Source organism: Gadus macrocephalus, chromosome 10 (genome assembly GCF_031168955.1).
Source record: "Gadus macrocephalus chromosome 10, ASM3116895v1".
NCBI lineage: Eukaryota > Metazoa > Chordata > Actinopteri > Gadiformes > Gadidae > Gadus > Gadus macrocephalus.
This window is the reverse complement of record NC_082391.1, coordinates 14,366,433-14,393,287: the sequence shown is the minus strand read 5'-3', so window position 1 is coordinate 14,393,287 and position 26,855 is coordinate 14,366,433. Positions and strand designations below refer to the sequence as shown.

At 46.8% G+C, this 26,855-nt stretch overlaps 2 protein-coding genes across 10 annotated transcripts; both read left to right on the top strand.

Moving 5' to 3' along the window:
- Positions 1-1,868: 1,868 nt before the first annotated feature.
- On the top strand, positions 1,869-8,790 carry LOC132465839 (eukaryotic peptide chain release factor subunit 1). 4 transcript variants are annotated; one of them, XM_060062680.1, is made up of 13 exons: positions 1,975-2,111; positions 2,308-2,399; positions 2,513-2,623; positions 4,214-4,389; positions 4,916-5,055; positions 5,170-5,308; positions 5,492-5,682; positions 6,187-6,316; positions 6,435-6,626; positions 6,746-6,810; positions 6,940-7,087; positions 7,374-7,456; positions 7,645-8,790. In XM_060062680.1, the coding sequence occupies exons 3-12, from the start codon at positions 2,538-2,540 to the stop codon at positions 7,454-7,456; spliced, it is 1,350 nt and encodes a 449-aa protein (XP_059918663.1). In that variant the 5' UTR covers positions 1,975-2,111; positions 2,308-2,399; positions 2,513-2,537; the 3' UTR covers positions 7,645-8,790. The 4 variants fall into 4 exon arrangements, with proteins under 4 accessions (XP_059918662.1, XP_059918664.1, XP_059918666.1 ...); XM_060062683.1 differs by lacking the exon at positions 2,308-2,399 and having other exon boundaries at positions 1,954-2,111; positions 6,435-6,614; XM_060062679.1 differs by lacking the exon at positions 2,308-2,399 and having other exon boundaries at positions 1,869-2,111; positions 7,374-8,790.
- A 431-nt stretch (positions 8,791-9,221) lies between these two features.
- Positions 9,222-26,849, top strand: LOC132465837 (F-box and WD repeat domain-containing 11-B). Of its 6 annotated transcripts, none has more exons than XM_060062673.1 (14): positions 9,247-9,381; positions 11,435-11,539; positions 13,592-13,651; positions 14,251-14,485; positions 16,738-16,924; positions 17,681-17,771; positions 18,600-18,737; positions 20,229-20,347; positions 21,276-21,525; positions 22,197-22,315; positions 22,423-22,533; positions 25,346-25,424; positions 25,514-25,678; positions 26,290-26,849. In XM_060062673.1, exons 1-13 carry the CDS (start codon positions 9,262-9,264, stop codon positions 25,673-25,675), a joined length of 1,776 nt encoding a protein of 591 aa, XP_059918656.1. In that variant the 5' UTR covers positions 9,247-9,261; the 3' UTR covers positions 25,676-25,678; positions 26,290-26,849. The 6 variants fall into 6 exon arrangements, with proteins under 6 accessions (XP_059918658.1, XP_059918659.1, XP_059918656.1 ...); XM_060062674.1 differs by having other exon boundaries at positions 13,592-13,657; positions 14,266-14,485; XM_060062675.1 differs by lacking the exon at positions 11,435-11,539 and having other exon boundaries at positions 9,222-9,381.
- Positions 26,850-26,855: the final 6 nt, after the last annotated feature.

The window sequence follows — 26,855 nt, the reverse complement described above, 5'->3', positions numbered from 1 at the left end:
TTTAAAAAATATATATATATATATATAATAATAATTACTTTTTTTTTGAGGGAAGTGAAAATTTGAATATAACATACAAGTCATTGTTTATTTATCTTTTACCTAGTAATTTTTCATATATTTGAGCTGTCAAATAGATCGGCAACGTGAAGTCACCAAGTTCGCGCCGCAGTGTCGGGCGATCAAGCTGCAAGTGCGCGCGGGCGATCAAGCTGCAAGTGCGTGAGGCAATCAAGCGGCAAGTAAGCGCGGGCGTTTAGAACCGAAGAAAGCAAGACAACGAAATGTCGAAACTGTTGGGGAAACGGAAAATAGATTCAGATTGCAGAGTTTTTAAACAGCAGTAGACAGATGACTATGTCTTTGTCCAGTGCAAGGAAAAGGCAGTTTGTCTAATCTGCAAAGAGACGGTTCTAAGAATTTAACATCCGCTGACACTATGAAACCCGGCATGGCGGGCAGTATGCTAGCTTGCTGGGCCAAGTGAGGAGAGACAAGGTGGCTAGGCTAAAAAGTGGATTTGCCGCCCAGCAGAGTACAATGCTACGTTTTTGATTAGCAAAATAAATACATCACATTAAAAAATATATTTAAATAGGCCTAAATGCATCATCGGACATCACGTCGATGTCGTAGTGCTTGGTCAACGGTCAATTTCACAGTGAAAATGGAGAAACGTGTGGCGGCAAAGCTTGAACGAAAAAAAAGAAAAATACACTAAAGATACTGCCCTGGTACAACAAATACCGTCCATCTTAACATTTTTTAACAAAAAACGAGAACGAAAAAAATTTGGAATCAGTTAGCCTATAGACGTCCATCCAGCAGATATTATAGCGCTGGATGCTAGTGCTAACTACGATCCTCCAAGCTGTTGAAAACAATTCTCGAGTGTGGATTACACAGTCAACATTCCCCAACGTTTTCATTGTATTAAAACTGTATCTGACCCTACCTGTCAGTAACTGCGAGGGAGAGCGGGCCTTTTCCAAATTGGCAAGAATTAAAAATGAACTTCGGACAAGGATGATACAGTGACGCTTGAACAATCTGTCACTCATTGCCATTGAATCAGAACTCGTCCGGGAGTTGGATTTCGATGAATTGATCAATGACTTTTCTTCCAAAAAGTCCAGGAAAAGGCAGCTTATTTAGGTAAGACATGTTTAACTGTGGTAGCCTGTTCTGTGATGTTGTTGCTAAGCATTTTGGTGTTTTACAAATGTAGGCCTATGGTAAAAATAAGATGTCCTAATTTTACGTTGGGCAATGTTAAAAATAAATTAAAGAAAAAGAAAAGTCTCCTTCACGGCTCCCTTTATAAAAGTTATGTATGCTTACTTATTACTGATGATCCATCAGATTCTGACCGAACAACCTCATGGAAATTCTATTTTACAATTCTTTATATTTTAAACTAACGAAATTCATTAAAGGAAGTCATTTAAAGTCATGATATTAACCTGACAGATTCCATGTTGTTCTGCCATTAAGACGAGCGGCTGGCACTATGCATGCCCACAGCCGCGGGGTTAGATAATCAATCTCTCTCTCTCTCTCTCTCACTCCTGGCTACGCGCCGCATTATAATGTGAGTGACTGTGGATTGCATGAGTTATAATATGCGACCAAATTCGGTGTGCTAGTGCGTGTATTTGCGTATTGGTAGGGGTCCATGGCTGGTTTGTGTCCAGGGCCCGTGGTCATGTTAATCCGTCCTTGCAAGGACGTACCTATGTGGACGGTACATGCTCTGTACTGCCTACTGTAGCGCGCATCAAACTAAAAAAATCCCTTCAAATGTATCCAAAGGTAGAAACGCCCCGGTCCCATAATTGACAACAGTTTCACGCCACTTGTTGCCTACAATCCTGCGATCGACCGAATGGGAACCAACCACGTCTAGTCTACGGTTTCTATGCGGTTTCCAGGAAGTGAACACCGACATTCTAATCTCCTCCTCCCACATGTGAGCTCCATCGTACCGACCACGCGCAGTGTGGGGAAGCGAGAGACCGGCTGGAAAGGCAACGTCATTCCTTCTACCACCGAGGCTCGGCAGCCGTAGCGCAAGAACTAGATAGCGAGCGGAGCGGTGGTGTCCGAGGCAGGTACGGGTTTCATGAGCTGATACAAATGATCAAAAAAAATTGATCCTCAATATTGTTAATATTCTGTTTGGCTATTATTGTCGGAGAATACGGGGAATCTAGGTCGTCTCCGACTCCGGTTAGATAATGAATGGGGTGGACACTAGGGCCTGGAAGAACACTTAGGGCCTGTTTTTTCCGCGCACTTTACTGCCAGGGGTAGCCAGGGTAGAGTCTTTCCGTTACGGCCCGTCCATCCACCAGCACTGGTCAGGTGCTACACGGGACACCCGCCACTTGTCTGGAGAGGTAGACGGCTTGTTGTTCCAGTCAAATCGATCCTCTTAAGCCAAACGGGGGTGATCGCTGTGTTCCGTCGTTACGGTGGGATGATATTCTTCTTCTCTATCTTGTATTTTCAGGTGCTGAAGCGATTACAGCAGGAAGATGGCGGACGACCCTAGCGCGGCGGACAGGAACGTGGAGATATGGAAAATCAAGAAGCTGATCAAAAGTTTGGAGGCCGCCCGCGGGTGAGTCGGTGGGGTCGTGGTGTGGGGATGCTTATAAAATAGGTAAACCGCTGCAGGGGAGATTGTGCCGGCGCCGCTACAGCTGGATGTCGGAGGACTGAGACGAATCTGGGAGTGGTAGCCTAGCGGCTAGCTAGCTAGCTAACTTGTCTTACTTTAGCTCCGTGTGCTAAACGCGCTACATACGGGCTGAGGCTCCGCTGCTGTGTCGGCACAAGATCGACACCGGTGGACAGCGACGAGTACCGAGAGGTGCCGTCCCCGGTGTGTGTTTTTAGGACAACTGAGGAGACCGTATGGTACCATGTATACATAGAGAACCCGGCTGGGGGGTCTGCTAGTCGGCGTCATTTCTAGAAGCAGGCCGCGGTAGGGATTCTTTGACAAGACCACGTTGGGGATAGGACCGGATGGGTGTACTGAATGGGTGTCCAAAGACTTCTACATAACGCACATAACAGTCAAGCTGTGGCTTGGGTCCTGGTACACGGTTAGATGATGGACGATTCACTTTATAATTCCTTGCGACCATCATAGCTTGTTGTTAGCCTAGCATTTTTTTGTTAACTTTTAACCACGGTAACGAGCCAGCAGAAGCCGGTGGGAAAATTGTCAACTCTTGAATTTTGTCGTTGGTGTATTGCGGCTCGAAGTGAATAGTCGTCGTAACGTTATCTAATAGGATGGGTATAACATGGAGCTGTTCACCGCGCCAGCTGTTTGTTATAGAACAGCGTTCAATCTGGCGTTGCGCAGAATGTGCTGTCCTGTGGTCTGCTGCCTGTTATGTTCCACAGGGTTGACCATTTGTCCTACATTCATTTGTTAACTATGTACAAGCAGCGTCAGCGAGTGTGCTTTGCATTTTGAACAGGTAGTGAATACGGACGCAATATGTGAAACATAAGTACAGTCCTTGGTGTCAAGGACAGAGATTGAATAGTATGCAATTGAAGTACCATCGTCATTTCCTCTTACCCTTCAGTTAGCTTCCAGGTAATAGGTGAAACCAGACTTTGGTCTTTCTTACATTTAAAGTATTTGATTTTTTAATCTTGGAGAGTAATTCAGCCATTGTCCTCATTGACAATAAACACATTCATTTTCCAACCTTGATCATTAGTGTTTTAACAACAATGTGAAATGTTTTTCTTGCTACCTATTCAGCAATTGGGATTATGATTAGAGGCTTTCTGTATAACAGTAGCCTATGACTATACATTATGAATACAGAGAAATACCATCACTTTGCCAAAGAGGTGAATTGCCTTTCTCTTTACCTCTCCAAGAATTGGGCTTATGATTATAGGCTTTCTGTATAACAGTAGCCTACCTTATGCATGTTGTATCAATTTTTTTGTACACTAGGCCAGAATCTAAGAGCAGTTCCTTTTTTACCCGATAATTACAGTGCAATGTTGAGTGAGATCAGCATAATTATTGTGGTGATTCTTTTCAGGCTTTTGTGGTTTTGGGGTGTTATTACATACTTGTGGCCGAGTGTAACGTGTGTTGAAGTCCTATTGTGTGTTTTTGTATTTCTACTGTAGCATATACCTAACAGCAGCTCCCCTTTTGTTGTCTCGACAGTAACGGGACCAGCATGATCTCACTGATCATTCCCCCTAAGGACCAGATATCCAGAGTGGCCAAGATGTTGGCAGATGAGTTTGGAACGGCCTCCAACATCAAGAGCAGAGTCAACAGACTGTCGGTGCTCGGGGCCATCACCTCTGTACAGCAGAGGCTAAAACTCTACAATAAAGGTACATTGGGATGATAGAATTTCTCCATCTCCATTTGCTGGGTTTTTCAGGTTCTGTTGTATTCTATGGATTCATTCCTTTTCATATATACATTACTGTTCAAAAGTTTGGGGTCACCCAGACAATTCATGTTTTCCATAAAAACTCTACCTTTTATCAGCTTTAACGTCCCCCAGGCAGTTTAAGTTGAGTCGGAAATGAATAGGTATCATCAATGGATTCATCATTTGGTTATAGTTTAGTAACATGCACTGCCGTGTTGCATTTTTATAATTTGCTACGCACAATCTCTCACGCATTGTTAGACCTGGACTCAAGTCTCCTCTCATATCAGACGGGTTCCTTGGCGTGTACGTTAATACGCTTGATCCTCCAATAATAATGACCACATTCCACTTCTTTATAACCCATTGTGCCTCGTGGCAATGCTCCTCAGAGCAGCAGCAGCAGCAGCTGCTGTTGTGTTTGCCGTTGCAACAGCTTATTATTGTGCTCTAATGCCCTCTCTGCCCTTCGCCCCCTTTAGTGCCACCTAACGGCCTGGTGGTGTACTGTGGCACCATCGTGACAGAGGAGGGCAAAGAGAAGAAGGTCAACATCGACTTTGAGCCTTTCAAGCCAATCAACACCTCTCTGTACCTCTGTGACAACAAATTCCACACAGAGGTACGAATGGCAGTCCAGTGTGCCTTTTTGAAACTTCCTTCTCCTCCCCTCCCTGCTTCATGGCACGGTCTAAATATCTCCCCTTTGCCCCCCCCCCCCCCCCCTTTTACCCAGGCGTTGACGGCCCTTCTGTCCGATGACAGCAAGTTTGGCTTCATCGTGATTGACGGTAGCGGGGCTCTTTTCGGCACGCTGCAGGGCAACACCAGAGAAGTGCTGCACAAGTTTACCGTGGACCTGCCCAAAAAGCACGGTACGGCTCACCACCACCACACCGCCATGCTCCCCGCCATCTCTGCTGTCCACCGTGCACTTTAGACACGGGTCTTCCACACAAATAGCAGCTGTGTTCTTCTCGCCCTCCCCATTTGAAATATTTGGGGAGCGTTGTGGTCATTCTGTCCTTTTTGCCTCTTTGTCCCTCCCTTCATTCTAGGCAGAGGAGGACAGTCTGCCCTGCGTTTCGCCCGTCTGAGGATGGAGAAGAGACACAACTACGTGCGGAAGGTGGCGGAGACGGCCGTCCAGCTCTTCGTCTCCAACGACAAGGTCAACGTGGCGGGCATGGTCCTGGCCGGATCGGCTGACTTCAAGACCGAGCTCAGCCAGTCAGACATGTTTGACCCCGTAAGTCTATTTTTGTTGTTTTACATAAAGCTGGACCAATGTTTCATGAACAACCTGTATAGTGTGGACATGGTGTTGCGGCTCGGCCCCTCCAAACACGTGGCCTGGAGTCGGGAACTCTCCTCCCAGTCACCCCCATGCTCAGGGATTGTGGGAAGGCTAGCATGCAGCACATGGAAGTTAAACTTCAGTTAACTTTAATGCGAATGAGCACTCGCGACATTCAGTGAGTGCTGGCGGACTATACAGACTTTCACTTCATGGTTTTAAGCACTTCCATCAACAAAGTGGTAAATTCCCTAGCAGCCAAACAAGAGTGCGTGGCGTTGCCTGGCTATAAAAAACATTTTGTGTGTATGTATATAATATATATATATGTATATGTATGCGTGTGTGTTGCTCTCCAAGTGTATACATTTATTTTATGTATGTTTATTAAACTTCCTGTTTCTAATTTTGTTTTTAACCGTAGATGCCTCTGTTTTTATCCATTTTGCCTAACAGAGGTTACAAGCGAAAGTCCTGAAGCTAGTGGATATCTCGTACGGTGGAGAGAACGGTTTCAACCAAGCCATCGAGCTCTCGGCGGAGGTCCTGTCCAACGTCAAGTTTATCCAGGAGAAGAAGCTCATTGGTGGGTTACCTTCCAACCAGGGGTCAGCAATTCTGGGATTGGAGGCGAGGGGTTGACGACTCTGCGGTTCTTCGTTGCTTGACTCCCTGTTCATATCTCTCCCTACCTATCTATGCAGGGCGGTACTTTGATGAGATCAGCCAGGACACGGGGAAATACTGCTTCGGCGTGGAGGACACACTAAAAGCGCTGGAGATGGGTGCTGTAGAGATCCTCATAGTCTACGAAAACCTGGACACGATGCGCTATATCCTGCGCTTGCACGGGGCTGAGCAGCAGAACAACGGATCCGAAAACGGTACCGATAAAAGTAAATTATGAACATAATAATATGAAGATAAAAGTCAATTATGGTAATGTGGATTACCAGGCCAAGCATGGCTCGTCCTTACTGCTCTCTAACCCCTGGTATGATTATTGCCTTTTTAGACGAGAAGACTTTGTATTTAACGCCGGAGCAGGAAAAAGACAAGTCCCACTTCACAGACAAGGAGGTGAGAGGACAATCCTGAGCTACTAAAGTCTGGCTGACGTTAATTTAAGTGGTCGGTTTGAAGTTTCTCAATGAACAATTTTTATTTTTTTTCTTAATTGTCTTCCATTTTTTTGAATTAATGAAATAGACCGGGCAGGAACATGAGCTCATCGAGAGCATGCCCCTACTGGAGTGGTTCGCCAACAACTACAAAACGTTCGGAGCCACTCTGGAGATAGTCACGGACAAGAGCCAGGAGGGGTCCCAGTTTGTCAAGGGCTTCGGAGGGATCGGGGGTGAGTGTTTCTCGCCGACCCTGGAAAAAGCCACTGCGAGCATTGGAAGTCCGAAGTGGATTTCCTTATTAGTTTAGAGGATCCCTAAATGGATCTTTGAAGCCAGATGTTGGCGGAATTCAGGCTTTCCATTTCCCTTTGAACACTAATAGGCATCCCATGGCTCTAATGGGAATTAGGCTATAGAATAAGTGATTTCCTTTTTATAATTTATTTTGAAAATAAATATAGAATTACTTAGTGTCTTCATTTGCACTCTGCTGAGACTTGTCTTTGTATTTCTCAGGTATTCTGCGGTACAGAGTGGACTTCCAGGGCATGGAGTACATGGGAGAGGACGATGAGCTGTTTGATTTGGATGACTACTAGGTAGTCGGGGACTGATATTGGGAGGAAAAAAAAAGATGAAATGAATGAAGAAATAAGGAAAGAAAAAGACCTCCTCTCTTTTGCAGCAACGAGAGGGGCAGCTGAGCCGATCACAATAAAGACACACATGCCAATAAACCCGGTTGCATACACAGACATGTGCTCACATTTCCAATATGTACACACAGGAACCCAAAAAAACACATGGCTGAAGAGGAGTAAAGTATCGGTTTCAGTCCAGAGAGGGAGACCACCCTTCCTGAATAAACCCCTGCCTTAGAGTGCTGGTTCCTTCCCCTAGTTGGATTGGACTTGACTCATTTTTGTTCATTTTATCCCCCTCCCCTCCATTTTGAATGAACACAACAGCAAGTACCCAGCGCTCTCGCTGTCCCCGGCCCCCTGCGTCTGAAGAACCACTTTGGACTCACACTTCCACATAGAAAATATATTTTCCTTTCTTCCCTGTCCCCCGTCTTAACCTAGACCGTGTTCCCCTTCCCCCCCCGCCCCCCCCCCCTCTGCTTCTCAATCTTTTTTTTTTTTTTTTTTTACTGGTTACTGCTGCTGTTGTATTTTATGAGAGTGGGGGATTTTTTTTACCTGGGTTTCTGTAGAGAAAGGGGGAACAAAGTATTAAATTTGAACTGCTGAAAACCATTTCTACATCTTCTATGGCTGTGGTCTTAATCCTTCTGGAATCCGTTGTCAGGGCCGTGGCCGATTCAGCTGTTACTACTTTGTGTTCTTCATTGGCGCAGCCCCTATTGTGATGGTACTCGCGAGGTACTCCCGGTTTTAGTTTTCCATTTTCATTACTCAATGTGTCAAGTAATTTTATTTTCTCTCAATTTGTTTTTGATAAAGCCCCACTTTTTATCCTCTAATTTATCTTGCAATTAACCAATTTTGTTTTTTTTAAATGCATCACATGGTCTGTAGGTCTTGGCGGAAATGGGTAGATGTATGGGGAGATGCTAGTTGTAATGACAGATTTTATTGACATGTTTTCTAATCCAAATGTCCATGGATAAATGCCAAGTCAATGAGCCCTTTAGAGTGGGACAACCTTTACATTTCCTTTCTGCACAGAACCATGTCATGCATACTGGTAGTACTCTAGCCAAATGTCTTTGTAGATTTGGGGTTTTATTGTACAGGAAATGCACTATAATGGGATTGTTGATGGCAAAAAAATACAAATAGCACTGGCTCTTTATTTTGTGCCCGAAATGTGGACCCATCCATTATTCCCGTTAAACATAATGATAAATGGTAAATAAATGATTCAGAGGAAGATAACCTAAAAACTTCCCTGGTGATTATAAAGCCTACCGTGTCGTTTCGGTTATCACTCTGTGTACCTGCCAAGGCTAATAATTGAACGAATGCAATTGGCTGGACCGGGAAGACCCATTTTTTACCCATAACACATTTAAGGGCCATTTGCATTGCAACACACAGGGCTAGTATTAAAATTTTGGATTGATAAACCTCGGTTCTACAAATTGAACACCTCACATCCTATAGCATCACAGCAAACCTATGCGGATGATTGATCCTGCCTTGGCGTATTCCTCTTCAGGATAGCAACAGCATCTTCACCCATTTGCCCCGTTGTTTGGGGGAGTCACCGGGGAAGCCTTGAAACTGCGCTAAGCCAATGAACAGCAGACATATTCACAAAGCGAAGCCCTCTTTGACCACAATCCCACCAATCAGCGCGTTGTTCGTTCTGTGGGCGGTGCCCTCCCCCCACCCACCCCTCTGACACTGCCAGGCTGTGTGGCTGCTGGGCGAACTAAATGACGTCTCTGCCTTTGCGGGCGGCCGACGCAGGGTTGGGTTTCCATTTTCAGAGCGAGTTTCGGGGGGGAATCGTCAACATGGAGCCGGAGATGGAGGACAAAACGTTGGAATTAATGGTGAGGTTTGTGTGTATGTTTCTCCGAAAAATCCTATGTTTTCATTAATGGTATAAATTAAAAGTGGGACGGTGTTTCTACTCGACGCCGAGAATGAGCTAAAGCTGCTCGTAGGCTGTAGTGGAGGAGAAAGGAGGGGGGAACCAGACATTTAGAGGAAGGGCCTCTGGATTACCGAGGCGTTTTGTTTAACGCGTTAAACGTCCTGTTGGAAGTCCGACAGCTTCGGTGATTCCAAAACGCCTCGTGTGGGATTTCTACCTTTTCCGATAGTGTGAAAAATAATGTTCAACCAGCGCAGCGGCGAGTGACTGAAGAGCCGTCGTCCGTCGTCGTCGGCGGCGGAGAGCGGAGGCTTCTCGGGGAAGCGTCCACTGCGGTGACGCTGCGCCACTGGGAGCGGGGCCCTGCCTGCTAGCCTGCCAGCTAGCACACACAGGCTAGGTGGCGATCATCCGCTCACATTTTAAGCAGGCACTGTTATTATTCCTTACCCCGCAGCCCGTTGACTGGACTTGGTGTAACATTTTTAAATAGTCTCGTTGAATGGTCGTTGGTATTTAAATGTGTTGTTGTCCGCTGTAGGTGGGTGGACGCTTTTGTGTTTATATTTTAGAAAGTGCGTAGAAGGAAGTGTGTGGCTGCTGGGGATGTAGCATAGCATTGTCGTGATTAGCAGGTAGCTTCATAGCCCCTCGACTGACAGTCATGATGTCCAAAACTAGACCCGTATGTCGTGTAAACAGATCCTACTATGAAATGAATCTTTTGAAATGCTGCCGGTTGTTGATCCGTGTTAGCCAGCAGCTAATCCGTTAGCGTCAACAATAATAACCCGTTTATCTACGAGCTATCCAAAGCATCCGCATTATAATCGGTCATTGAATACGAATGGGTCCAAGTATAATATTAACATATTATTTGTTATTTGATGTCTAACCGGACGGCCAACTATTTTATTAGAGAAGACTTGGTAGAGAATACTTGGTGCACAACTTGCACAGAATCTGGTCCCAATCGATCCTGGCCTCGGTGTATCCACATTTTTGCAATATGTAAGACATTGGGCCCTTAACTATTAAGGATAACCTTTCATATTTATGTTTTTTAAATGGAATTTTAGTAAAGGCCAAGTACTAGAAGGACTTACAGAAGGGTGAATTTACATAGGAAATATATTAATTGCAAGGTGTGCGTGAGCTTCTATAGTTCATTATTATTATTATTTTTAAATGTGTTCCCTTAAGCCAATTACTTTAAAGGTATGTGGTTTCTGATGTTTCTTATACTAAATTCAATTGGATATTACTTCATCCCCTGGTCCTTCTTATAACGGCAGGTGCTTCATTTTAATGGTTGCAATAAAACCTAAAAACCAAAAGGCATAGGGTTATGTGTGGTCAACAAAACATGGTAAAAACTACATTCATAACAATTATTTCACTATATGATTGACATTTAAGTGTCTGTCTGTCAGTGTATTAGTTTATGTGCATGGATTCTTTCCCTCATCCCCAGTGTTAGTCACTAACTACTCATTTGTGATATGTGGGATAGATGGGGTATCTGTCGTAATGGAAAGTTGCAAAAATCATATATTACCCTTTCCTCTTATTCCACATATCCCTCATCGCATCATATCTTAATAATGCATCTGTGTACACATTCTGTGCACCAGTTCACTTTGTGTGTGACATTGTGTGTCCCTACACTCACTGCCAATCTGTGAAGCTTTAATACTGATTTCCCCCTTTCCCACCACCTCCCCCATCCCCCCTAACACTTAATGGTTACACACACCACTTTTTTGTGTTTCATGTGTCTAAACAACCCCAACAAACCTTCTCCTGGTTTGAAATGTCCTCTTATTTTGATATTCGATGGGTCTTGTTGCCCCAATTCCCACCAACTCCCTCCCTCCATCATTCTTTTTCCACACCCCCTGGTCTGTTGCCTCTGTTCTTTTCTTTCTTCTCCTCCTCCTCTCATACTCTGTACCTCCTACTTCTCGTCCTCCTCTCCCTCCCTCCCTCCCTCCCTCTCTCTCACACAGTGCTCTGTACTTGGCTCTCAATGGCGGTGCTGCTCCTCGGTGGCTGAGAGTTTGTGTGCACTCAGGTGCCTGCAGTGCATCCCCTCCACCCGGGCTCACAACCAGGTTCTGCCTCTTTCCTCTTAAAATTCTGCTGCCCCGCCCTCCCTCCCTTTATCCCCTTCATGGCCCCCCTCCAAAGCCTTCCTTGGTCGCCCACACTTGACACGGGAGTGGATGGGCAGAAGGAATTTTTCCATTGGCAGATTAGTTCAAATACATTTGGAATAAAGCCTCGGTCATTAAGGGTAATGGCAAGAGGATATTGGGGGTACCACAGATTGGCCACCTGTTGACGAGCCGTTTTGTTTCCTTCTACCTGCAGGTGTGTGGGCTTAAGTGGGTGGTTTACTCTTGAGAGGCCCCATGCTTGCTTGTCTGTCTGCTTGCCTGTTTGTCTGTCCTTTTTGTATGTCTTTCGGTCTTGCCCCACTCGGCATGTGAACCAAAAACCAGTAAGCTTCTCCAGTCTGCACTGTGTGAGGGAGGATGACAACCACGGCTGTGGATCTTTATCGGCCCTCAGCGCCGTTGTTCACGGCCCATGTTATCTCTTATTGCTTGGGAAGCACCAGAAGGTTGTCTGTTGAATGGGGACGGTCAAGCTTCTGTTCTTACCATTTTGCCTGCTGAAACTTTTCTTTTGGGACCTTGGCTGTGTCATCCCAGCTGGGGGTCCTGTATGCATGCAGTGTCGGATAGGCAATATGGAATGAAAGTTTCGGACCACAAAAGTAGCAAGTTAATGGCCTGATATGGCTGTCAGCACAGTTGAACCACAAATAAAGTTGCGTATTAAAAATGACAACATTAAATAAATGGCAGCAAATTTGATATTTAGGTGGGTTAATTCAAATTGAAAGGAGATGTATTTCTTGTAACCAAGTGCTTGCAAGTGGTCTCACTGACATTTGAAAGCTCAAATTCCATATTTGATCCCCCAATTCAGCCCAACATGTCCCAAGGACCCCAAGAACGCAGAAATACTTGAGTCAAATTTGTGACCATCTCAAACGAGTACCTGCGATGTGTATCCGGAAATAGACCAAATTAGAAGCCCAACTTCAGGCGTTTCTTGAGTCGTTGTCATGTGTTTCCGTTCTAATTACCTTGAGCGGTTGCTGTTGCATTGTGGGGGGTAATGTATCTGAGGCTTAAAGATATCCTCGTAATAGTGGGTTATTCTTTGGAGCACAATGAGGCATTCAGATGGTGGCTAATGAGGAGCTGACCTTCCTCGTCAGCCCTCCAGGGTGTCCTTAGACCCTAATTACAACCAACAGCAATTGAAGAAATGCCACTGTTGCCCTAAATATGTATTATACACATGACATATTAAAGTAATTAATTGACGTATTCAAATAGTTCTCCATGATGGTGAGGAGCACATTTTGCTTGTGTTTATGAGGCACACATCTGTGCCAAGATTAGGTTTTGGAATTGCTGCAGTATTTGGTGCAAATATTGAAAATCGCATTGAGTAAAAATAAATGTTAACCGTGGCGTTGACGAGCAAGTCCTTTTTTTATATGCATGACTATTCTATTTTACTGGACGCAGACCATTCAAGCTGTTTCTATTTAGCTTTTCCAATTGACAATTCAGTCCCGTCTTATTCAATCATGCCCATAAAGCAGTGGAACCAGGTGAAGTACGGAGTGTCGCTGCCTCCTCCCATTGACTCTGCATGCACTCCACACATCAGATGTGGTTTCATTACAGGGAAGCCTCTTCTGCTGCCCTTGCACCGATGTGCCCAAGGTGCTGTGATCTTTAATTTCCTGTCCAGACTCTACTCCACCTGCATCACAGACACGAGCTCACACAAAGTCTCCTTGCGTTCGCAGTGCCCCAGTCCGCCTGGTCTACTTCATGTGCGTGTGGCCTTCTGCGAATCTGCGTACACGCACATGCAGTCGCCAGAACGATTCTGCAAAAAAAGGCGCTATAGGTCGTGTTGGCTTCATTATTTTGCAAGTCTTTGTCTGTGGTGCTGCCCACGCACACGTCGCTGCCTACCTGGCTGCTCCGGTGGCTTTGACCCGGGACCCGCAGCCCACCAGCTGTCCCTATACTAACGCCCCAGTGGTCCCCTCTGCTCTGTCCCCCTTTCTGCAGAACACGGGCATGGACTCACAGACCCTCGTAGACGACCTGTCGCCAAAGAAGAACACCGTTCTCAAGGTGAGCGAGTGTAGAGGTCGTGGGTTCACGGCCGTGGCACTCGTCAGCGCTTCGTAGCATTGTCCCCGCCTCCACTGTAATGGTGGGATACCTGGCTTTGGGGCAGTATGCGACCGTGTGTAATGAGCCAGCGGCTGCGCTGTTAAATGTTTATTTTATTCAGATAGCCTACCTTTAGTACCCCTATCTACTGCTCAGCCACCAGGGATGTATTCATGTGGTGAACGTATCACTGGAATGCCACACATGTCCTTGACCATGTGTTGTTGAAGAGATTTGAAAAGGAAATTAATCTCTTTGAATGTAAAGAGAAAATTAAAATTATATTAAATGTCATTGTATTTACATTACACTTTTACCATTCATTTAAATTTCATTCATTTTAAAGCATTATTTCGTTTTTGTCTCATCTCTGGCTTTTTATAGGAATTGTTCAAAATGTGAACATTTTGAGGTTATATCCCATTTATTTTCGCTTGCTCATTAATGTAGTCCATAAAACAAAGTGATGATGCTTACCCTTGAATCAATGTATTGTTATTAAGCCCTTCCACAACATTACGCCCGGCGCTAGCTTTACCCCTCGTTCCTACTCTCTGCTCCCCCAGATCAGTAACGGGCCGGTGACGGGCTCCCGCAAGCGACCGTCTGAGGGCAACTATGACAAGGACAAGGAGCACTGCATCGTCCTGTTTGACCAGTGGTCGGAGGCAGACCAGGTGGAGTTCGTGGAGCACCTGATCTCCCGCATGTGTCACTACCAGCACGGCCACATCAACTCCTACCTCAAACCCATGCTGCAGAGGGACTTCATCACAGCGCTGCCAGGTACACACGCATACACACACTCACACGGACGCACACAGACACGGGCACAGACACAGTAGGTGTGTCGTAGTCTAGTTATGCGGATGAGGAAACCGACCCGCACTGTATGGAGGTGCATCATGGAGGGGTCGTCACAGTTGGCATCGCAGCTCTACCCAGGGGTGATGCAACCACAACCAGGCGGCTAAAAATACAGGTGTGAGCGGGGTCTGAGCACACGTTCTGAGGCCACGTGTGTGTGTGTGTGTGTGTAATGTTTGTGGAGTCATCCAGTCATGGAACCACATTTCGGGACCCATATGTCACTCCGGGGGGCTGTTGCCGTGGAAACCACCACTCCACTCCGCTTGACTCATTGGAGAATGATGAATGTTATCGTAGATTGAAGCCGTGAGTCAGCGTGCAACGTTTTAATTTTGTTATGTTGTGCAAGCCCGAATGACACAACTACTAGGTTACTATCGTACAGCATCTAGGGGTAGTCAACCTGAGCCTGCCTGGGTTGACTGTTTGTCTGAAGGGTATGTAAAACTGTTAACAAGAAGCACATTTGACACCTTTTCATCGTGTATATTACATTTAGAAACTTATATTATTGGAAATATTACTCTTTTGAAATATTGCCTACCATTTTCATGCAAATATTGTTAGACTAGAAGTTTTGATGAATGCGCCTGGGCCAAATGTGGTGACGTGGTAATATTTTAGTTCACTTTGTTACTATTCTCTTCAAAGAGCTAGCTCTACAGTGATTGCCGACTGCATATACGCTAACTAAATTAATGAATCGTTAAATAAAATCAATTATTGCAGTGAAAGTAATTTCATCAGCAAAGGGGTAAGGGTTAGAGGTAAGGTTTGGGTACACTCTAACTAGGGCTGGGCGATATGGGCCAAAATGAATATCTCGATATTTTTTTACTATATCTCGATACACGATATATATCTCGATATATTTTGAATCTCCTCTAGAGCACATCATAAATGCTCGATTCAACCATGTCTGGCATAATGTTACGTCAGTAATAATTCTAGTATTACTGAAACATAAGTCTGCATGTAGATTACATGAAACAACATATTGTTTAAACTCATCAGTGCTTTCTATTGGAACAATTTAGAACTTGCACATAAGAAAAGGAAAATCACAGCAAGTTAGATTTACCAACACAGCATTTATTCAAACCGTTAATTATTTATTAACAGTTTGAATAATAATTATTATATATACACTGCCAGACGAAGGATCCAGTGCTATTCTTTTTCGAAACCAAATCCTCAGTTTCCATCCTTTTTTCTCTTTCTGGCTGTTGTCACTCACCAGTCGGAGGTACACGCACCTACAGCAGCGCGCCTTCCAGACTACGTCACAAACGCGCGTCCATGAGAATCTCGTGGACTCGCAATGGGCGGGGGGAGTGAGTTTAGAGAGCCACCGGAAATAGCGAGAGAAGGGAACGCTGTGCGTTAAACAAACCCCGAGAAGCCCAATCCCTATGAGAGCTCCCCACGCTACGGCCATCAGGAGGCGCACAGAGCTTTTATCCGTGATATTATATAACCAATTATATTATATTATATATTATTATATATAGAGCTCCGGGAGTCGCAAACGGCAACAATCACTTTCTCCTCCGTGCTGCAGTTCACCCCGGACTGCACTGCACCGAGTTTGACGGTTGAACGCTGGTTGGCTGTTACGTTACACATGTCACTCAGTGGCCACGCTGTTGAACGCTGATTGGCAGATACGCGTCTCTACGTTCACTTTGTATGAGATCTTGTCGCCCCGTCGCGTGAAAGCACAACGAGTATGCCGGCGGCGGCAAAAAGAAACATTGCGTCCCAATTTATATTCGATGTTCGCGATATGGGCATTTTATACATCCCCTGGAGAACATCTCGCGATACATCGCATATATTCGATATATCGCCCAGCCCTAACTCTAACCCTATTAATGTATATAATTTTAAGTTGGTAACATGGGTTCACCATTGGTAAACATGAACAACATTGGTAAACATTAACACCATTGGTAAACATCAACACTTTGTGAACGAGACATCATTAGTAAATAATTACTAGGCCATTAGTCAAGTTAATTAACTGTTGGCTTATTGTTAGTTAATGCTTGTTGCATTGACACGTTTTAATGAGTTTAATGAGTGAAAGCTTTACCACACAAACACGCCTCAAACTATCCCATCGCCTTCAGACTGAGAACATCGCCCTCTCTTCTCCCCCTCTGCAGCCCAGGGCCTGGACCACATAGCGGAGAACATCCTGTCCTTCCTGGACGCCCGCTCGCTGTGCTCTGCGGAGCTGGTGTGCAAGGAGTGGCAGCGGGTCATCTCGGAGGGCATGCTCTGGAAGAAGCTGATCGAACGCATGGTCCGCACCGACCCCCTGTGGAAGGGGCTGTCCGAGAGACACCAGTGGTGAGGATGGGGTCTGCCTGAGGGAGGGATGGAGGGAGGAAGAGGGAGAGGGGAGAGGCTCATTGTGACAGAGAACGGAGGATGTTTGTTTTACAGCGGGAGGCTTTGCAACATACTATGTTGCCGCTAGACTTGGGGTTGCTCAATACACAGAATGTAGCGCCTACTGTTTCTGAGCAGGCAAAGGTTGTTTCATTTGTGTGCTTGAAGTTGTTGCTCAACCCACAAAAGGATTCAGATGGGACTTTTTATGATCTAATTCAAGGAATTATTAAACTTTATAATCCTCCTGAAACATTCCTATCTGGGATCACTGGAAATGGGGCCTTAAATAACTACTGCAATATGGAATATAATATAGCAATATCTACAGTACAGCTTACAGTATATACGTATTGTATTTTATCAACATTAAAGACAGTTCTACCAAATATGTTCAGTTACTTCAAATTGTAAATTAGAGTAGATTCTATAAAACAAAATATATATTTAGCAGAATGACAATATTGCCAAAGGGTTGAACTAGATTAACAGTAATTACAGTCTTGGGCCTGTGAGGAGCCAGACCAAAAAATGAACAAAGGCAGAGCAAAGGGGATGGAGACAGAAATATTTAGTTTTCAGTCTGTTCTGAACTGTACCAGCGTTTCATAATAAGCCACCTCTCTCCTCCGTTGTTAAGATAAAGGGTCTTTGTGTTTCGTTTCGCTCCCTCTGCTTGTCTCAACCAATGTTGCGTTTGCCCTCACCCTGCAGGGAGAAGTACCTCTTCAAAAATCGCACTACAGAAGTCCCCCCCAACTCGTACTACCACTCCCTATACCCCAAGATCATCCAAGACATAGAGGTAAGCCACGCACATGGTGTCCTGGCTTGATGTCCTCCACCCACACTGAACCTACAGCCCTGTCGATTCCTCCACGCCAGCCCTCTTTATAGGGGGTAGAATCCTGGGGTTAACTGAGCAGCTCTGGGTGGATGGTGCTTAAGCCACCTCGGTTTGACTTCAAAGCATTTTAAACAGAAGCGATAGTTTCAGTGAAAAAGTAAGAACCAACCAGGTTGTGTGTTTTTAAGTACCAGTTGTTCCTGAATGGTAAATAGAGATATTTAGGTCATAGTGCTAGATCTTCTTGCATGGGAATCATCTTCCTAGAATCTGTTTTTTAAGCATTGCCTAACCGTAATAAAAAAAAAAAAAAAAAGACTAGCGTCTTCTTTTCTCTTTTAAACCGTTTTGTATTAAAAAAGAATACACTAAGGATTGGACCATAGATTTCACGAGCACAGCTGCTCCAACATCCAGTCGAAGGCTGACCCAACGGTCTGCTGTCCCAGTAGCCAGGCCTGCATTCCTGTTCCTTCAATGTGTCCTTACCGCTTACTCATGCAGCTTGATTACAGGCTATTAATAAATAAAGCCAAGTTATTAGCCCCCGCGATGAGTAATGCTATTCCAGTACTCCTGCAAACCCCCCCTACCTCACACGTGGCCCTGGGCCTTGCTTCCAACCGTCGACACCACCATATCCTGTCAATCACAGAGCCTTGCCGCAGGCTGCAACAGCACCACAATTCATCGCTCAGACACGGTACACTCACTGACTTCCCTTAAGTGCTGACTAATATTCTCCCCTCCCTCCCTCCCTCCCTGTCTCTCTCCCTCGCTCCCCAGACCATCGAGGCGAACTGGCGGTGCGGCAGACACAACCTGCAGAGGATCCAGTGTCGCTCCGAGAACAGTAAAGGGGTCTACTGCCTGCAGTACGATGACGACAAGATCATCAGCGGCCTTAGGGACAATTCCATCAAGGTACACCCTTCAGCAGCGCGACCTCTGATCTGTGGCTGCAGAGGACGGGGGGGGGAGAAAGTGATCACTTTGACGTTTATCGACCCGGGACTGAACGCACGTTTGGCTTGCGTTTATTCCCATTGCTGTGCACAGCCCTCCCCCCTCTCTCTCTTCTCTCTTTGTCTCAGTCTGTGGGCTGTGTTGCGTCTATTTCTCTGTTAAGTCCCAGGCCCAGCGTGGCTTATCGTCTGAGAGCTACTGCCGTGGGCGGCGCTGGGGTCAGTCTTGGTAGGGGGTTAAGACTACAGAGCGGGATTACCGGCGTTCAGTTGGACTTCATACCACCCAGACCTCCCTGTCTGGCGCCGGTCTCGGAAAGTCTCTTTGCACTGATTTTTAATAATAAAAGCTCAAGGTAGAAGTACGACAAAGCTACTCTATTACAGCTGTAACTACTCGGTTCATATTGAACCGAGCAGGACTGACTAATAGCCCGATGACGAGTACTTGGTCACGCTACCTGTACAGACTTGTTTGGCGGCATAACCCCCCTACTCCAGGCAAACAGAAGCAGAACAAGTGAAACAAGGGATGCCATTGTGTGGGAGGTAGGTCTAGGTAGGTGGGTCTGGTAAAGTAGGAGATCAGACGATAGGGGAGATGTGTTCGGGGGAGAATGTGGGGGGTGAGGGCGAGGTTGGCCAGGCTCTGATGCCTTGCCCAACATGCCCGTAGTGCTTTTGTGCGTGGATGTAATGCTCAGTGTAGCGGGCGAGGAGGCTAAATGAAGCGAGAGCATTGCATCGGTTAGAACATGCAGTGCGAGGAATGACCCCAATGTGATGTATGAACCTCAGAACCACTTTTAAAACCGCTCCCCTTCGTTTGCTTTGATCACTGTCCCATCCTACTTACTCCTCTTCCTCTCCCACAATATGTTAACCCTAATATAAAAACCCCATTTTAATATGTTAACTTTATGTTAACCCTTATATAATAACCCCTTTTTAATATGTTTACTTTATGTTATCCCTAATATCTTGATACCTTTTTAATATGTTCACTCCTCTCCATCCATGTTAACCCTAATATAATGACACCTTTAATATCTTCACTCCATGTTAACTCTAATTGAATAACGCCTTTAATATGTTCTCTCGCCACATGTGACCCTAAAATAATAACCCCTTTAATATCTTCACTCCTTCCCCCCACGTGTGAACCCTCGTATAATAACCCCTTTAACATGTGAACCCTAATACATAACCCCTTTAACATGTTCCCTCTGTCACTTCATATGTTAACCCTAATAAAATGACACCTTTAATATCTTCACCCTCTCACTCCATTTGTTAACCCTAATATAATGACGCCCTTAGTATCTTCACCATCTCACCCAATATGTGAACCCTAATGTAATAACACCTTTTATTCTGCTCACACTCTCACTCCATGTTAACCCTAATATAATAACACCTTCTGTTACGTCCCCTCCTCTCCACCTTGCAGATATGGGATAAGCAGTCCCTGGAGTGTCTGAAGATACTGACGGGACACACGGGCTCCGTCTTGTGCCTACAGTACGACGAGAGGGTCATCGTAACGGGCTCCTCGGACTCCACCGTCAGGTATGGACCAACGCGCCCCCCCCCCCCCCCCCCCCCCCATTATGAATGAGGCCTGGTCTAAACCACATGAGGACTCGTGGTTTGATGTACACACACTGAAGTGATCAGGCTGTGGTGTCACTCGTACCACGGGCCGACCATCGTAGGGGGAACGTCGTTAATGGATTGTACCGCTCGAATTCTCACTGGGAAATAATAGTCTGTGAGGGAGCAGGCAATACAAAGTGAGTGAGATGTAGCTCACCCTGCATATCTTTCCATGCTAATCATAAGGGTGTATGTTGTTTGTATTGGAAAGAAGCCAGATCTGTCGATGCGCAATTCTGGGACTCGAGTGGGTGAGCTTCTGCTTGGTTTGACCAGAATAAAGCTAATGCGGTAGCTCTCGCTGAGCGCTGGTTCCACAGACACAACGGCACGTTGTACCGTCCTTCCGTCAGAACATTTATTGAACTTCAATATAAAAAACAATATTTAACAAATAGTAAAAACAGGTGAGGTAGAACAAGTAAAAAAATAATAATAAAAAATAAACAAAATCGGCGAAAATCAGCCGCGTATCGGCCGATACCGATACACGTAAAAACCGCGAATATCGGCCGATATTATCGGCCGACCGATATATCGGTCGATCCCTAATACCAATACTATCCCACCAATACATAATGGTATGATCACATCAGATATGCACTTAGCATGGACGGACACTTCCCAGATCAACGGTTTACGTTGTTGAAGTACTGGACAGCCCATCATAAATGACTGTCCTTCTCATGGAGAGATAAGATTATGTACAAGCAAGAGGCTAAAGTGTTTCTTTGCCGTAATTGACGCTATGAATTTGTCCTTTCCACCCACTCTCTCAATCTTTGTTTTCCTCCTCTCCCTCCCCGTCCTCATCTTCTCCTCCTCCTCCTCCTCCCCCCAGGGTGTGGGAGGTGACGTCGGGGGAGGTGCTCAACACACTCATCCACCACAACGAGGCGGTGCTTCACCTGCGCTTCGCCAACGGCCTGATGGTCACGTGCTCCAAGGACCGCTCCATCGCCGTGTGGGACATGGCGTCGCCCACCGACATCAGCCTGCGCCGCGTGCTGGTTGGCCACCGCGCCGCCGTCAACGTGGTTGACTTCGACGACAAGTACATCGTGTCGGCCTCGGGGGACCGGACCATCAAGGTGAGGGGGGGGGGGGGGGGGCCGAGGGTGAGGGCCGGGGTCCAAAACAAACTCCTTAATGTTTTGACGTTTGGGTCAATAGACCAAACTCTGGAGGGGATTATTTTAGATGCTGTACCCAAGTGGAATCTCCACCGGCCAGGAGAGGGTTTTAATATGTTACCCTGAATTATTTAATCTGCCAAATAGTAAAAATCGGTCCACCATTAGCTGATGGCAGGGGTACCATTTCCTGAATCATTCAGTCCGTCTCTACCGGATGGATTTATGTTTCAGTCAGTTTGTTTGTTGGTCCGTTCTCCACATCACCCGGGCTCCCGTCAAGGTTGGTGTCGTCCGGTAGGGCGGTACGTTTGATAAACTTCATCATCGGGTTTCGGAGTCGTAAAATTAAAGATAAACCTGCCAATCAAGATCGACGCATTATCTGGTTGTAGCCGTGTCAGGATTAATGTTTCTTTGTTTAAGTAGTTCCTCTTATTCCAACAACAAGCGGCTCAACCACTTTCATTCGGAAGTCCACAGCCGTAATCTGATTGGCTGTCCCTGAGATCACACCTGTGATTCAACATGACACGTCCTCTCGCTGTCGCCGCGCCCTCATTCCATAGCGTGTGTGTGAATGACGTCGGCGTGTGACTCACGCTCGCGGCTCCTCTCGGTCTCTGTAGGTGTGGAGCACCAGCACCTGTGAGTTTGTGCGCACGCTCAACGGCCACAAGCGAGGGATCGCGTGTCTGCAGTACCGGGACCGGCTGGTGGTCAGCGGCTCGTCCGACAACACCATCAGGTAGGTCCGGAGCAGCGACCGCTGGGGTCGGGAGGAAGAGGATTTAGGAAACGGGAATATGAACGCGTGTGTGTGCTTAACGTCCTCCCCCTGTCCGTCCGTCACAGGTTATGGGACATCGAGTGCGGCGCGTGTTTGCGTGTGCTGGAGGGGCACGAAGAGCTGGTGCGCTGCATCCGCTTTGACAACAAGAGGATCGTCAGCGGAGCCTACGACGGGTACGTGGGTGGGGTCCCCCTTAGAGTCACCCCCTTAAAGCCAGTGCTAACCCAAAGGGCGGTCTCCAGGAACACTCTTGTATCAATTCAAAGTCAATCCAAAGGTTGAAAATAAATAAAGTACCTTCTTAATGAACCATAGATAGCTACTTGCCAAACACGATAATGGTTGGCAAGGCCAAGTTGGCAAAGTGTGTATCTCGTATTTCCTGAACAACACTCTTAATCTGCCACCTTGATTATAAGAAGTGATTAAAATTGCCATTTCCAACACTAGTGGCTGAATAGTGTACTGTACTTTTGGAGGCCTGATGTTGTAACAGGTGGAGGCCTAGTATATTAGTTGGATGCATAGTGTAGTAGTGGGAGGCCTGGTGTAGTAGAGGGAGGCCTGGTGTAGTAGTGGGAGGCCTGGTGTAGTAGTGGGAGGCCTGGTGTAGTAGTGGGAGGCCTGGTGTAGTAGTGGGAGGCCTGGTGTAGTAGTGGGAGGCCTGGTGTAGTAGTGGGAGGCCTGGTGTAGTAGTGGGAGGCCTGGTGTAGTAGCGGGAGGCCTGGTGTAGTAGCGGGAGGCCTGGGGTCGTAGTAGAGGGAGGCCTGGTGTCGTAGTAGAGGGAGGCCTGGTGTAGTAGTGGGAGGCCTGGGGTCGTAGTAGTGGGAGGCCTGGGGTCGTAGTAGAGGGAGGCCTGGTGTAGTAGTGGGAGGCCTGGGGTCGTAGTAGAGGGAGGCCTGGTGTAGTAGTGGGAGGCCTGGGGTCGTAGTGGGAGGCCTGGGGTCGTAGTGGGAGGCCTGGGGTCGTAGAGGGAGGCCTGGGGTCGTAGTGGGAGGCCTGGTGTAGTAGCGGGAGGCCTGGGGTCATAGCGGGAGGCCTGGGGTCGTAGCGGGAGGCCTGGGGTCGTAGCGGGAGGCCTGGTGTCGTAGTGGGAGGCCTGGTGTCGTAGTGGGAGGCCTGGGGTCATAGTGGGAGGCCTGGGGTCGTAGTGGGAGGCCTGGGGTCGTAGTGGGAGGCCTGGGGTAGTAGAGGGAGGCCTGGGGTCGTAGTGGGAGGCACAGTGTAATAGTTGGAGGTAGGGATGGGCGAAATGGCCTAAAATCCATATTGCGATATACATTGCAGCCTCTTGCGATAATGATATATTTCACGATATAAAAATCATAAAATAACGATTTTAGAAAAGGTTACATAGACCCTAAGGAAAGCCAAACTGCTAAATGTATTAAAAAAAAAAAAGAAATATAGTATGTCGTTTTGAGAACATTTATTGTGCAACACTGTAATCATTCAACATAATGTTGCGGATAAATAAAATTCAAGCACAATAGCTGCAGAGACTTTAACAAAGAAAAAGCGTAAAGTATTGGGTTTCTTTCCTTTAGTGCAAACCATTCTAAAAGGCACTACACTTAGTTTAAGTCCTTGGTTCTTAAATGCCACCCAAGATGCAGAGAACAGGAAAAACTGGTCTCTTTTTAGATAAGGAACAGACACTGTAATGACAATTAGGGATGGGTATGATTAATTGATGATCAATCATTGATTGTTAGGAATTTTGTCGTTCACGTGATATTTTTTATCCATCAAACGGAGGTTGTGTTCCATCGTGTGAAAGCGGAACAGCCAAGCCGTTGCTTGTCTATTTGATACAGATTTAGTCTTTTTGAATTGATTCCCGTGTTTAGTGCGCACTAAACGAGATCGGTCCCTTGGTGCAGACATTCTGGGCTGTTGCGAATACGAACCATGAAACTTGGGAACGGACCAAACTGCCGGTCCGAGACCCAGCCGGAGAGGTGGTCTCGGTTCGCTTCAAAACGAACCCTGGTGCGGTTCGCATGAGATGTGAAAGCGAACGCACCTCGGCCCGATCAAGTTCTAAAAATCATACGCCTCTTTGGACGTAACGGGCACCCGCTCGGCCGCGCGCATTATAAGAATTATTGGTTGATTAGCAGTAGCTCCAAGATTAGCAGAACGTTGTCGGACCGTCGGGTGAAAATGAGTCGTGGCTCAACATGGAGCAAAGAGGAGACGGAACGTCTATTGGATAGTTGGGTCCGATATCCAAAAGACATTCTGTCTCCTCTTTGCTCCATGTGAGCCACGACTCAATTTCACCTGACGGTCCGACAAAAGCAAATAAAAAGTATGCTGGAAAATATACATAAAAATGCAGATGCATTTAACACATTCTGAGTCAGGATGAGGGAGAAGGAGTTGGACCGGTCCGCAGATCATTGTTATCACGCTGGATATCCATGATTGTTAACTTTCACCGGCGCTTTCTCCCCCTTTTTATTTTTTTTACCTTTAATGCTTTACCCCGCCCCAGATTTAACATGATTTAACGTTCAATGATTTGACGTTCTTTGCACACATGCGGGTTTGTTGACAAATTCTGGCACTGTTGCGAAAATTGCAATGTGAAATGGAACCGTACCAAACCAAATTTTCTTTTTTTATTTTGGGTCATCAACATGCATTATCGTGATAGAGCGATAGAATTAAAATCACTATCATAGGCCATTTTTTTATCGTTCATATCGTATATCTTTTATATCGCGCATTACTAGTGGGAGGCCTGGTGTCGTAGTGGGAGGCCTGGTGTCGTAGTGGGAGGCCTGGTGTCGTAGTGGGAGGCCTGGTGTCGTAGTGGGAGGCCTGGTGTCGTAGTGGGTGGGGGCCTGGTGTCGTAGCGGGTGGGGGCCTGGTGTCGTAGCGGGTGGGGGCCTGGTGTCGTAGCGGGTGGGGGCCTTAAGGATGAAGGCCTTGTTGTGGATTCATTGTCTGACCCTGTTGTGTCTGTTCTTCCCTTAGTAAGATCAAAGTGTGGGACCTTCAGGCCGCCCTGGACCCCCGCGCCCCGGCCAGCACCCTCTGTCTGCGCACGCTAGTGGTGAGTGTCTGCATGTGGCCCCGCGTCGTAGCCCGCCGTGTTGCCGTGTACTGAGCCCCCCTCCCTCCCTCTGCTGTGTGTGGAACCAGGAGCACTCGGGCCGTGTGTTCCGCCTGCAGTTTGACGAGTTCCAGATCATCAGCAGTTCCCACGACGACACCATCCTGATCTGGGACTTCCTGAACGTCTCGACCAACGGACAGTCGGAGGGACGATCTCCCTCGCGTACCTACACGTACATCTCTAGATAGCAGGTGGGTGGCGCTGTGGAGCTACTGCTCAGTCCTGAACACGATCCACGCACCCACAGAGACGCAGCCTGCAAGGGTACAACGGCCTTACGTTCAGATGCACACAACGGGGCCTTATAGTGTCCGAGCCCCAAATAAAACAGACATGACACGAGTAGAAAAGGAAACCTTATCGTGATACGTAGTCTGCCCATTCACAAAAATGGGAAAAAGTCGTCAATATGTATCGGAACCGACTGAAAGGGGCCTTGTTTTATTGATATTATTGTGGCACAAGACACGCCACCGGTTTCCTGCCTGACGGTGATTGGATGGTGGGACCTCTGCAGCGACGTTGTTACAACTCGTGTACTCTCAGGTCCACAGAACAAAGCAGCAATCTGGGTTTAATTGTGTTGGTGACGCAGGTCTCTCGTGCACCAGAAGGTCATTTGATCTTCAAGAAAGAATGCTTGGATACAAAAATCCACAGAACGAGTCATTGTCCTATATATTGTTGCAGGTGAAAGGTGGGCAGGGGTTGTTGCTCTGGCATCCGGATGGTGACTAACCCCCCCCCCCCCCTCCCTCCCTCCTCCCTCCCTCCCTCCCTCCCTCCCTCCCTCCCTCTCCAGGTGCCACCAGCCATCGCACCCTTTCTATGAGGAGCCCTGGGCTGATGCTGACTGGTGCGTCTGTCGCGGAAAGGAGCTCACCTCCACTTCTCCTTCCTCCTTCTGCTCATCACTCTGTCGCCACCCAGCCACCTCCCCCCCCGACCGCCTCAGCCACCCCCACTGACTTGGGTTGGGGGGCGGGAGGGGGTGGAATCTTTCCCTTTGCCTGTTTCCAGTTTGCACGCACAAGACACACACACACACACACACACAAACACACACACACACTACTTCACACACACGTACACGCACAACCCGGAGAGCCAACCCCCCCCCCCCCCACTCCCCACCCCTCACAAACACACCGTTGTCATCGTGGTCCATATTTATCTCCAGCCAAGTACTCTTTTTAATGACAGTATTAACCGTTAAGACCCCCCCCCCCCCCCACATAACGGCAGAGGCCTTTTAATTTGGATTCTGCCACACACACATCCCCCCCCCCCTCTCCATGGACATCGCATCACAGATGACTATACATCCCAGATGATATGATCTATAGGTGTGTAGTCCTCACACACAAA

What these genes read in the sequence shown, in the direction of transcription:
- LOC132465839 (XM_060062679.1), top strand. Translation starts at nt 2,538, where the DNA reads ATGGCGGACGACCCTAGCGCGGCGGACAGGAACGTGGAGATATGGAAA. An exon ending in AGTTTGGAGGCCGCCCGCGG is followed by an intron (nt 2,624 to 4,213) that starts GTGAGTCGGTGG and finishes TTGTCTCGACAG; the next exon opens with TAACGGGACCAGCATGATCT. An exon ending in AGTCAGACATGTTTGACCCC is followed by an intron (nt 5,683 to 6,186) that starts GTAAGTCTATTT and finishes TTTGCCTAACAG; the next exon opens with AGGTTACAAGCGAAAGTCCT.
- LOC132465837 (XM_060062673.1), top strand. Translation starts at nt 9,262, where the DNA reads ATGACGTCTCTGCCTTTGCGGGCGGCCGACGCAGGGTTGGGTTTCCAT. An exon ending in CTGTCCGAGAGACACCAGTG is followed by an intron (nt 16,925 to 17,680) that starts GTGAGGATGGGG and finishes CTCACCCTGCAG; the next exon opens with GGAGAAGTACCTCTTCAAAA. An exon ending in TCTGTCTGCGCACGCTAGTG is followed by an intron (nt 25,425 to 25,513) that starts GTGAGTGTCTGC and finishes GTGTGGAACCAG; the next exon opens with GAGCACTCGGGCCGTGTGTT.